At 29.2% G+C, this 11,749-nt stretch overlaps 3 protein-coding genes across 6 annotated transcripts in view; 2 read left to right on the top strand and 1 right to left on the bottom strand.

Moving 5' to 3' along the window:
* LOC139094244 (melatonin receptor type 1B-B-like) overlaps positions 1-11,749 on the bottom strand; it is a 131,577-nt gene that overhangs the window by 10,869 nt on the left and 108,959 nt on the right. The window contains exon 1 of one of the 4 annotated variants that reach the window (XM_070645227.1): positions 10,143-10,724. The exons of the other annotated variants lie outside the window; for them this stretch is intronic. The gene's annotated coding sequence lies outside the window, so the exon portion shown is untranslated. Of the gene's footprint in view, positions 1-10,142; positions 10,725-11,749 lie in introns of those variants that run through there. 4 annotated transcript variants of the gene reach the window in all.
* Positions 152-1,359, top strand: LOC139094613 (seminal metalloprotease 1-like). Its single transcript, XM_070645734.1, has 4 exons — positions 152-299; positions 396-590; positions 647-759; positions 814-1,359. The coding sequence occupies exons 1-4, from the start codon at positions 197-199 to the stop codon at positions 1,321-1,323; spliced, it is 921 nt and encodes a 306-aa protein (XP_070501835.1). The 5' UTR covers positions 152-196; the 3' UTR covers positions 1,324-1,359.
* LOC139094549 (seminal metalloprotease 1-like) lies at positions 1,739-2,994 on the top strand. Its single transcript, XM_070645620.1, has 4 exons — positions 1,739-1,874; positions 1,935-2,129; positions 2,194-2,306; positions 2,368-2,994. Exons 1-4 carry the CDS (start codon positions 1,769-1,771, stop codon positions 2,881-2,883), a joined length of 930 nt encoding a protein of 309 aa, XP_070501721.1. The 5' UTR covers positions 1,739-1,768; the 3' UTR covers positions 2,884-2,994.

Here is an 11,749-nt window from a genome sequence, read left to right as displayed (position 1 = left end):
TTATGAAAAAAATATCAATCAAATCTCATATATATGCTGATAAAGAAAAAGCATTTAAAAATTTCAAAGAAAAAGTAGGAAAAAGTTATCACAAAAATTTAAGATTAGATTTGTAGTTTGTTTGAATCCATAAATATACAACTAGAATTGCTACCTACTAGTGTTTACTGAGCAGTGGTTGAAATAAGAACAAAAAATGGATCGAAGGATTTTAATTCTCTGTGTTGTTTGTGTAACATCAAATTCTGTTTACCTACTTCCAACGCAAGATTTTGTGAAACCAAACTCTGTCAAAAATAGTAAGCTTTGAATTAATTTGGATTAGCAAAAGAAGAAAAAGATTTAAAATACCTAGTTGTGAAATTTATAAATTATTATTATTTGCCTTTGTTTAGCTGAACGTTTGAATAATTTGAAATCTAATGACTATGCATACTTGTATAGTGGACAATTTGAAGGTGACATGGTGTTATCACCCGAAGAAATCGATGAACTTATAAATGAGCGAGGTGGTAGAACTGGCATGATTGACGAAAGATTTAGATGGACTGACAACATTGTTCCGTTTCATATTAGGGAGGCTGATTTTAGTAAGAAGATTTATTTTAAGCGATTCATTGAAAACTAATGAATTAATTAAGAACAGCTCTTGCACAAATCAATTACATTACACTTGGCGTACAAAGAATTATGGATGTTACTTGTATCAAATTTGTCAAATATAATCCAGCTGTACACACAAACTATGTTGAAGTTACTGTAAGTAGTCTAGAGTATGTTTAATTTTTCTAAATGATGTTAAATAATTTTCAGGGTGAAAATTCTGGTTGCTGGTCATATGTGGGAATGCGTGGCGGAAGACAACAACTGAATTTACAATTATTCGCTCCTGAATCTGGGTGCTTCCGTCTTTACACAATTGTTCATGAATTCATTCATGCTCTTGGATTTTATCACATGCAGAGTGCTACAGAACGTGATGAATATGTTGAGATTCTTTGGGACAATATTCAACCTGGTATGGAACATAATTTCAACAAGTTCGGCCCAGAAAGAATAAGTCAATATGGAATTGATTATGATTACGGATCTGTCATGCACTATCCACCAAGTGCATTCTCAATAAACGATCAGCCAACAATTATTGCATTAAAAGACACTGGTGGGGCAACTATGGGACAAACAGTAAGAATGAGCGATAAGGATATTGCAAGGCTGAATGCTAAATACTGTCCAGTTATTGACAATAGACCAAAGAATTTATTCCAATTTTTTGCTCTAATGAATCAAAAAATGAACAATTTGTTTAAAACCATATTTTGAGAAATAAATAATATTTCAAACGTATTCAAAAATCAATTATCAATTCAAAAATCATTCAATTATTATCTATCTAAGAGCTGATTCTAAAGCTTTAGTGAATAAACCTTATTCAGTTACTGATAAAAAATTCCATTAATTTATGTGAAAGCGTAAATCCTTAATACTACACAATTGACAAATTTACTTTATTTGAAAAATAAAGGAATATAGTTGATTTTATTGATAAATTCCATATTGCATGACTTTGAAATTTTTGCAAGTGGCACTCTGCTGCAAAAGTAATCCTTTAATCTATAACTAAGATAAAGATATTTGTACTCAAAAACTACTCGAACCACCACTTGAAAACATTTTTGATTAGATAAAGATTCAACAATCTATAAATTTACAATATCATTTTTAATTCAGCAATAGTCGATAATCAGTTGTTAAAGTAACAAAAAGTATGGCAAAAGGAGCTATAATTTTATTATTTTTTGCCTTCATAGCCATAAGTTCTGTACATTTACTCCCACGTAAGGACTTCGTTAAGCCAAATTCTCCAGAAAACAGTAAGAAAAATATTTAATAAGAAAGAAAAACACAAAAACTTCCATATTGAATTCCAACAGTTGAACGTTTACAGCATCTTGGTCCGAATGACTTAGCAGAAGAATTAAGTGGACAATTTGAGGGTGATATTGTCATTCCACCAGAAGAATTAGAAGAATTGCTAAGTGGCCGTGGGGGAAGGACTGGATTACTGAATGAAAGATTCAGATGGCCTGATAATATTGTTCCATACGAGATAAGAGATGGATATTTCAGTCTGACTATAAACATTTTCCTTCCCTAATTAATTAATCTAAAATATTTTTTTTTCTTTTAAAGATACTTCACAAAAGAATTACATTACACTCGGTGTTCAAAAGCTTATGGATGTCACGTGTCTTAAATTTGTCCCTTATGATCCGAATGTTCATACAAATTACGTTTATATAACTGTAAATTATTTTTCCATATTAATTAATTGCTTCTTAAAATTCTAATATTTTCTATTTACAGGGTGCAAATACTGGTTGTCATTCAATGGTTGGTATGCGTGGAGGCGGTCAGCAATTAAATTTGCAACCAAATAGTTTAGAAATAGGATGTTTCCGTCTTTACACCATTGTTCATGAATTTATGCATGCAATTGGATTTTATCATATGCAAAGTGCAACAGAACGTGATGAATATGTTAAAATTGTTCTTGAAAATATTGAACCTGGAAAGGAACATAATTTTAATACCTACGATTCTACAGTAATAAGTCAATATGGAGTCGAATATGATTACGGATCTGTTATGCATTATTCAAAGACAGCATTTTCTATCAATGGTGAAGATACGATTGTGCCAATTAAGGATTTAAGCAACAATACAATGGGACAACGACTTCGAATGTCAGATAAGGATGTGGCAAGAATCAATGCAAAATATTGTCCATATGTGCCAGAAAAAAGACCAATCAAATTTTCAGAATTATTCAAACTAATGAACCAAAAAATTAATAATTTATTTCAAACAATTTTCCAATAATTCGGGATAGATTGGGATGAAAATGATTCTGATTAAATAAATAAATCTTTAGTCATCAAAATTTTTAAAATGCTAACTAATCAATAAAAAGCAAAGGCGCAATATTTCTTATTTTATTTATGTTTTACTGGACATAATGTCAAATTTAAAGGCTTAGAAACTAATTTAGGGTAGTTATATAGTTTCATACTACACTTGAGAAATTTAAACTAAAAATGATTGTAGGTATAAGTTGATGAGAATCTCTATTCAACGTAATAGGTGATCGGTCTCTTATTGTAAAGGTTGGAATTTAAAGGAAGAATTTTTTTTTTCATAAAGTTAGCAATTTATTACTGATTCGTTGTCACGAAGTATTCCTGTTGTTTTATTACAGCAATTAAATTAAAAGCTACTTTTAAATAAAAAGTATATAAGAGGTCCGAAACGAGAACTCCAGTACAAACGTTGAACTTATTCAATCAACTATAAGCAATTCATTTAAAACTGATTTTTAAAAATAAAAAAAAAATTAAAAAGTAAAATAAAAATGAAATTCTTGTGGTGTTTAGCTCTATTTGGGCTTTTCCGCTCAGTTTTTAGTGGGGGAAAATCAACATGTGGTCAGCTTCCTTCTGACTTTATCCAGTTACTTCAAGTTTCAGAATATAAAATAGAAAGATTTTTAGACTTTTTGTCTTGTAAGTAAAACAATAATTAAGCAACTAGAATGTTCGTATTAAATTTAATAAATCATTATCAGTCATTGCAACCAGTTATCCCGGAATGACACACAGTTTTATCACATATTTTTTTTGTGATTTGAACCTTACTACTCATATTTTGGCTGATGGATTAAACGAATTATCAGGAATAGATGTAAACATTGTTTTTGAAATTCTTGACGGTGATAATAATTCTCATTTTGAGTCACCAATTGATTGCATTCAAAATGAATTGATGTCATATTCATCATTTGTTAAAAATATTTCACTAAACAAAATTTCACAATTCGAATCACTTGCTCAAAAATCTCCAAGTATGTTTTAATTTAGATAAATTATTTTAAATTAATTTAAATTACTATTAACATTTACAGTTAATTCAATTAGTTCCTGTACAGAGGTTATGCAATATATGGGTTATTATTTCCAATCAATAAATATTGTAACAACCAAAGAAAACAGCATGTACACTAGTATGTTAAATTATATTTGTAACAAAAAAAAGTTCAAAATCGAATTCGAAAAAGTTTTGGTTCTATTAAAAATTATAATAATTTTTATTTATTCCTATAGTTGATTATAATAGCTTTTCTTCAATTGAAAAACAAAGCTTGTACCTAAAATATGTAGATGCATTGTTACAATGTAGGTCGAATTCACTTATCGATGCGATAGCTGAGATTATGAATGGAAATCAAACAACAGTTAGTGCATATTTATCAAAGCAATCTCAGTCACTTCCACCACCTTTTCATTGCTTCCCAAGAATGATGGATGATGCACAGAATCAAGTTAATTCAAGTACAAAACAATTTAATAGTTCCATTACAAATCCATCTCAAAACGACAGCTGTCAACCACTGCTTGGGAACGTTCAATTACTTCATTATATATGGACAGACTACATGACCAATCTTTCGTACTTTGCAATTCGTAAGTTTTGTTATAAAATTTTTTATATATAGTATTTTTATTTTTCTTTTTTTTTTTCATAGAAAATGCTATTAAATATCCAGTTTTAGTACCAGCTTTTATTACCGATTTGCTATGTGAAACGAGAATAATGACAGATTTTGCTGCAAATGCAATCAGTAGCTTGTCTGACACAGACGCAGACAATATTTCAGATATCTTAAATGGAATTACACCTATTACACCTTTTGAATCTCCACTTGACTGCATAACAACCATTTTAATTTCAATGCGAGATAAAATCTCAAACTTAAAGAACTTTTTTGTTCTAGAATTACAACAATTGGCCGCAACATCAGCTGGTATGTTAAATATTTAATAACTTAAAAGTCGTTAGAAAATATTTATTCGATTTTAGTCAATACAAGTTCTTGCGGAACTGCATATTCAGGTCTTTTAAATTATGTTCAAATTATGTCTAATTTGATTAATGTCAAAGATCCATATGTTAACAGTAAGTTTAAATTTATTAATTATCTTAATTCGTTTATTAATGTTTTTTAATTAAATTCCAGATGGTTTTGATGTCTTTAAATCTATTGGCTTTGATGATCTGTATTTGAATTCAATGGCCTCAATGCTTGAATGTGTTCCTAGCATTTTAGGAACTTATGTAGGTGCTTCATTAAATGTTAATAAAAGTAATCTAATTGCATATATCAGTGGTCAAACATCGAAACTTCCATATCCATTTAAATGTGTTAAAGTTTTGATTAATATTTTAAGTAGTTTGTTTAATCAAGCTATTGTAAGTTTTAGCATTAATGAACCTGTTAATTTAAAAATTCCATCTATTCCTCCTTACAGTGGATAAATTTACGCTCATTTTAACGAAACAGATTGGAAAATAAATTGATAAACTGAATTTGAAAGAATTTAATTATGACTTACGATGAATTCATAAATAAATTTTAAGTATTCATCCAAAAGTGTTTAAATTCTCACATTCCACTGGTAATAAATGCCACTCAGTCAGTTAGTCCAGAGTGGCTTGTGTATGACAAGTAGAATGATCATGATGATGATTTTCTGCTTTTCATCAATAGCCTGTCCCCATTCACGGCGCCACGCTTGCATCAGATCCAAGGATGTACTCGTGCAGCGTGGTGTGACAAACAAGCCAACAAAGTAGGATAAACGGTGGCCTCCGGGTACCTAGTCCATAAACACAAAGGCTTGCGTGTGAGAGCACGGTTGAATGGAACACGACGTTTATGCCTCTGCTTCGTTAGTAGCAGCACCATTGTCAAACAGCCGAGTTAGTAATGGTCTTGGGATGTGATTGTTGAGTGTCAAACCACAAAACTGTCTTCTTTGAATGCTTATATGAATTGTTTTAATTGGACTTTTATACTGAATTAATTGTGATATATGAATTTATTGTTAATCAAATACCTTTATGGTAAATAAAACCCATCTATCTATCTATCTATCTCAATTTTTCATAAAACTTTTTTATGCTTTTTATTTACATTCGTCACAACTTGATGAAAGAAAAATTTTATGGGGTTTTTTTACTCTAAATGCAACAGGTGGTTTCATACTCATTTTTGTAAATACTCAAAAATGCTCCAATGTTGAAAGAGAAAAAGAAAAACATGGTAGAATCAATCCAGTTGTGCCTCGTAGCAACTTTTATCAAAAACTCTTAAAATACCTGATGAATTGAGATACTTTAATGTGAAAATATGAGAAAATATGCGTGTTTCGATAAGAAAAAAATATATTGATTAGCACTTAAAGAATGAAAATGTAAAGTTTCTAAGCATATTCATGTTAAGAACATGAAGTGATCGATAGAAGTTACACACACTGTATAGGAGCTTTATTGCTATTTTATCTACACGTCGTTTACAAAATAACGATAAGCAAATAAATGTGAAAAGCCCGTTTAAAAAGTATCAACATTTTTTGGCATTATTACACCCCTTATTTGTATTAACTGTATAACTGTTTCTATATTCCTTGAGGGTAAATTACATTATCTACTCTCGATTTTGACATCAATCTTTCTCCCAATCTCAATAATTAATCGCATAAACTACTAAAAAATCTATTAAAAAGCAGATAATCAGAAAAAATTACAAGAGTCCTCATGTTATTGATCGAGGGACTAAATCGCATTTTTGACCCAGCGATCAGTTTTTGATTAATTAGTCACTTCCAGACCTAAAAAACGAAATCCAGTAGGATCCAAGTCAGTTCCCTACCCACAAAGCAAGATCCAGTAGGATCCAGGTCACTTCCAGACCCAAAAAACAAGATCCAGTAGGTTTCAAGTCACTTCTAGACCCACAAAACAAGATCCAGTAAATTCCAAATCATCATTAGAGATGTCAATACAAATATCGAAATACCCAAATATTTGGGGTATTTCAAACTATTTGGGGTACCCCAAATATTTGGGTGTAAACCCAAATATATTTGGGTCTGTTTAAAATCATCACTTTTTAGGTACTCAAAATAAAAATTTTCATAAAATTTCTGATTTTCATTGAAATTTATATAATTTATTTTGAATTTAATCTGATATTTTGAAATATAAAGCTTAATAAGCTTAAATTTTTAAAATTAGTCAATCATAAAGAAATTTATGTTGAATAAAAGTTATATTTTGGTTATATACATCTAAGCAATATCATTATCAAAATCCTAACGAACCATCATACTGATTATATCAGAGCAAATTTGTGTAAAATCGGAGACACAATATGCATAAAAAGAAAAAAAAAAAATATTTAAGAATCTGCTGTCATTGTCTAAGCTCTTTCTGGTGCAACTTTGGTCCAAAGTGGGTACATCTTCAGTGGGTACAAGAATTAAAATATTGACTAGATTGACTTTTTTAACCCATTATTTTAAGTTAACTAAGTGGTGAATGGCTTTGTCAATGATGTAAAAAATGCTCTGCTGTTATTTGAGACAATTTTTAAAAGAATTTTTCTGGAAATTGTCCTTAGCCCTACTTTTAAGACCAAAATTTTTTTTAAAATATTTGGGGTTTAATATTTGGATATTTGGGTGTTTGTACAAATAGTAAAAATTCAAATAATTGACATCTCTAGTCATCATACTAGATTTTTAGGAATTTCGTCATTTAACGGATTCTCATAATTTAAACTACATAACGGTTATGACAAATTTAAACTTTGTTCTGTAAACACTGTAAAAACATCGAAGAACATTGAAAAACACTGTAAAATAATGAAAAAACGTGTTTTTGTTTTTGTTGTTGTTGTTTATCGAAATGAAAAATTGTTAATTATAGTATTTATGCATTGATTTGAAACTTCTAAATGACCGATAACCCAATAACTGGATAGAACTAAGCTTTTAAAACAAACTAGAGCTCTCTACGATGTCTAGTTTCTGAGATCTCGCGTTCCAGCCGAACAGCCGAACGACCGAACGAACAAAGTGCATTATTAAGCTCCCTTTTGTAAACAAGTTTACAAAAATGCGCTAAAAATTTAAAACTTATTATGAAAAAAAAAAACGATGAAAAAGATAAAAGCTAAAAAAAAATTTTCCCTGGAGGAGGAGGAGTTAGAAATCGGTTTTCTTTAGCGTAACTTAAAAGTGAACCTCTTAACATAATTTCGCTTAAATGCATAAATGTGAAAAAATTAGGTAAATTTCTAAATTTCCTTCTATGTCTCACTCCTTTTCAATTAGAATAATTACGTAGTCCACTTTTTCACATCAATAGCAACACTTCTTGTTTGGCGTGGTACGAAATGGAATTTTAGAAGATAAAAAAACATAGTTTATGTTTGAGTTTATGCTCAACACTCGCTGTTAGTTAAAGAAGTGTTGAATTTTTCTACTTTTTTAAAATTAAAATCTTTACTACTTAACAATAACTTCAAACTATTTTGTGTGTATCTTAATATTTTTCAATAAACCAAGCCACCAATTTCAAATAAATGAAATTCATGAAAAAACCCACAAAATAGCACTTAAGTTTTTGATTTAATGACATTGAATTTTTTCATTACATTTTTCAACTTTCCTTTATCCTTTAGGAAAAGTTTGATGAGCCATTCGTGAGAACTTGAAAACTTTTAAGATTTAAGTTGCTGCAAACCAGTTAGGATATTTCAATTGAACTACGGTAATAACTTTAATTGATATGAAATCTTTCGTGAAACATATAGATTGAAAATGTGAAAAATAGCCATTCATAAATATTAAATTATTTCTATGGAAATGCTTTATGACGGATATTAAAACAATTTAAAATAAAGATCAATTGGGTGGGATAATTTCTGCTGTAACAGAAGTTTATTTTTCTAAACATTGGCTTTAATGGTAATTATGAAAAAAATTTAAAACCTAAACTTTAAAAATATATTTTTACTAAAAGGTAAAAGATTAAAAATGCTCATATTATGATATAATAGCTGATAAACCAATACCATAATTTAACACCTGAGGTGAGGAAAGTAATAACATAAAAGGCAGCCGATTATTCATATTAGCAGCTTGTGAAACAGGATTAGTACCGAAAATACTAAACCTAATACTGCAGACTGAAATTTCTACTCGAAACGAAACCACAAATCAAATTATCTTTTCAGTTAAGAACTATTTTAATAGCGTAATTTAATCTCATTTATGGTGTCATTTGCTGAAGATTTTTCAAAAAATAACTTTCAATAAAGCTTCATTAAAGGTAAAAAAAAAAACCTTTTTTTACAAAATTTTAGTTATAAACTTTGGTGCTTGTTGAAGGAAAAGATTCTTTTTTAGAATCCTCAGAAGATAAACAGACAGAAAAATGAAAGAAAGGCAGAAAATAGCAAACAAAAGCAGTGAAAAAACATTTCAATCTGTGGTTAACACGAAAAAACTTTTTTTTAGAACCAAGTTGGTATAGGCTCTTTTTACAAAATTTAAATTTTTTTACTAAAAACAAGAGTCAATTAGATGATAAAGGATTTTGAAATTCAATTCTAAAAGCGCCATTGATGGCTTTTGTAAATCAAATGTGTATGGTGAAAAGCGTGTGACAGAGATGTGAACGGATTATTTTATTTTCTTTCCTATTCTGTTTTTTCTTGGAAAAAGATATGCCATTAAATCAAATTGAACATATTCGTAAGGATTCAATCCTGTGATGAAGACTTTAAGCAACTTTAAGCCTGTCCATATATAGATTGTCAATTTAATATGATAAGAAAAATGAAGATTCTTCGAAAATTCGAACTTCGGCATTTTTCACCTCACTTCATACGTGAGGTACGTAGGAAAGAAAAGTGCGAGTTTAAATTACTAATAAGTCATAAAATTTTCATCGATGCAAATTGTTGTAAGATAATTTTTTTCAATACGCAAGACAGAGTGTATATGACAAGTTACCCTACATGCTCACATATGTGTGAAAATCATTATATTTTATCCATTTATGAAGGTTGAAGTTCTAACTTCTATCACTTGAAGTTAGTAGACAACGCAAATATATGAATATAAAAACATGCTGTGGATATAAGGCGAATAAAATACTTTTGCACAAATTTTAATGTCTTCATAAAGGTTACAGTATAATGTAAAATAATTGCATTAAAATCAAATTTCTCTTACCAGTAAAACAAATATTTCGCCTACGCGCGCGAATTTTTCTCAAAAATTCTTCTGATTCACTCTATTGTATTTTAATGGGAAGAAGGTGAGGGAGCAATAGCATAAAATGTCAAATATTACACATTCATTATTTCCAATTGTCTGCAAGTGCAAAAAGTTCCAATCAATGCTTTGAAGTTAATAACACATTATATACTCGATTTTTAATCAAAGAATGTCATCGTCATCATTTCGAGATTACTTTTATAATCATTCAAAAAAATTTCTTTTATAACACTTTTTCCATCTTTCTTTCTCTCTTTATAGCAGATTTTTTTGCACACTGTTGCATATCTCGAATAATTTCAGATGCCTATTGACAGCATTAATTACAAATAATTCAATTGGAACTTTATTAAATGTACATCTCATGTCAATTAAATGAAACTCATTCTAAATACATATTAACTTAAACACAATAAAATTTTATTTTTTTTATTCTCTCTCACTCAATGTCTGTGAGACTGTCTGTTTGAATTTATAAAGAAAAAAAGAATTTATTTTATATGAACGCGAGAACTAAAAATTTCACGTCTTATCCGATGAGATGCGTATACTGGAATGAACGAAAATGTCTCGTTATGATAAAAACTTTTGGAATGAAACTTTCTTTCTGCATATGCGGCTTACAGGAAGAAGATTATACTGGAATGTATACGAGGACATTTCTTTCGAAAATTCGAAGACTGGAATTCGAGAAAGCTCAACAAATTGTTGCTATTCATTTATATGACTATCATATATTTAATATGGAAAATTGACTTTTTCGTGAAATTGGTTTTGGCATGTTAACAGGAAGTGAGTAAATCTATCTTCCTCATCACAACGTTTTTATTTCCCACTTTTCTCATGAATATGAACGAAGGACATTAAGACTGAATTTCCATTAAATTTGAGAGTATGAAATCGTTTCGTTTACAAAAAAAAAATTGTCATAATACAGCACAATTCAACTTCCACGGTGAATTATGATGTATTTCTGGTCGGGTCAATAAACTCATTAGGGACAATTTATTTGGGAATTGTCAATTTAATTTTGTATCTCTAAACAAAATATAAGAACAAAAGACATTGATATTTTTTTTTTTTTGAAGAGTCGTCAATAATGATTAATTATGGATGAATTCGTCATGACTTAATGTTTCAACCTGGTTGTTAGAGTAATGCAAAAATATTCGCTATTTGCAATCTATTATTTACCTAAGTAATTTTTAAGCTAAGTGTTTTATATAAATCATTTAAACGTTTTCTAGTAAATTTTTCAATTTTAAATAAGCTTTCATATATATTTATTGTTCAATAAATTAAGTTAAAACAATGTCTGGTTGCTGAGATATCACGCCTCAGCCAGCTAACCGATCAAAGTTATAAGCGTCATTATTTTATTGACTTGGTAGATAAAATGTTAATGCTCAATGCTTCAATATATTTTAACAGATGGTTCTATAGTTTTGTCTGATTTTATATACTGTATCGCCAATGTTAAAAAAATTAGTTATAAAAACTTTTCATTCCTTTTGAAACAAAGAAAAAAATTCAAACCCCAAAAGAGCAATATGATAAGAAAA

Source organism: Chironomus tepperi, unplaced genomic scaffold, assembly GCF_022539635.2.
Source record: "Chironomus tepperi strain 1889 unplaced genomic scaffold, CSIRO-AGI_Ctep_v1 contig_354, whole genome shotgun sequence".
NCBI classification, from domain to species: domain Eukaryota; kingdom Metazoa; phylum Arthropoda; class Insecta; order Diptera; family Chironomidae; genus Chironomus; species Chironomus tepperi.
This window is presented reverse-complemented; position numbering and strand designations above follow the sequence as displayed.

Excerpts from the sequence above, each read along its gene's own strand:
- LOC139094613 (XM_070645734.1), top strand. The coding sequence starts at position 197 with ATGGATCGAAGGATTTTAATTCTCTGTGTTGTTTGTGTAACATCAAAT. Across the intron at positions 300-395 it reads ACCAAACTCTGTCAAAAATA|CTGAACGTTTGAATAATTTG; the intron begins GTAAGCTTTGAA and ends GCCTTTGTTTAG. Across the intron at positions 760-813 it reads CAAACTATGTTGAAGTTACT|GGTGAAAATTCTGGTTGCTG; the intron begins GTAAGTAGTCTA and ends AATAATTTTCAG.
- LOC139094549 (XM_070645620.1), top strand. The coding sequence starts at position 1,769 with ATGGCAAAAGGAGCTATAATTTTATTATTTTTTGCCTTCATAGCCATA. Across the intron at positions 1,875-1,934 it reads GCCAAATTCTCCAGAAAACA|TTGAACGTTTACAGCATCTT; the intron begins GTAAGAAAAATA and ends GAATTCCAACAG. Across the intron at positions 2,130-2,193 it reads GATAAGAGATGGATATTTCA|ATACTTCACAAAAGAATTAC; the intron begins GTCTGACTATAA and ends TTTCTTTTAAAG.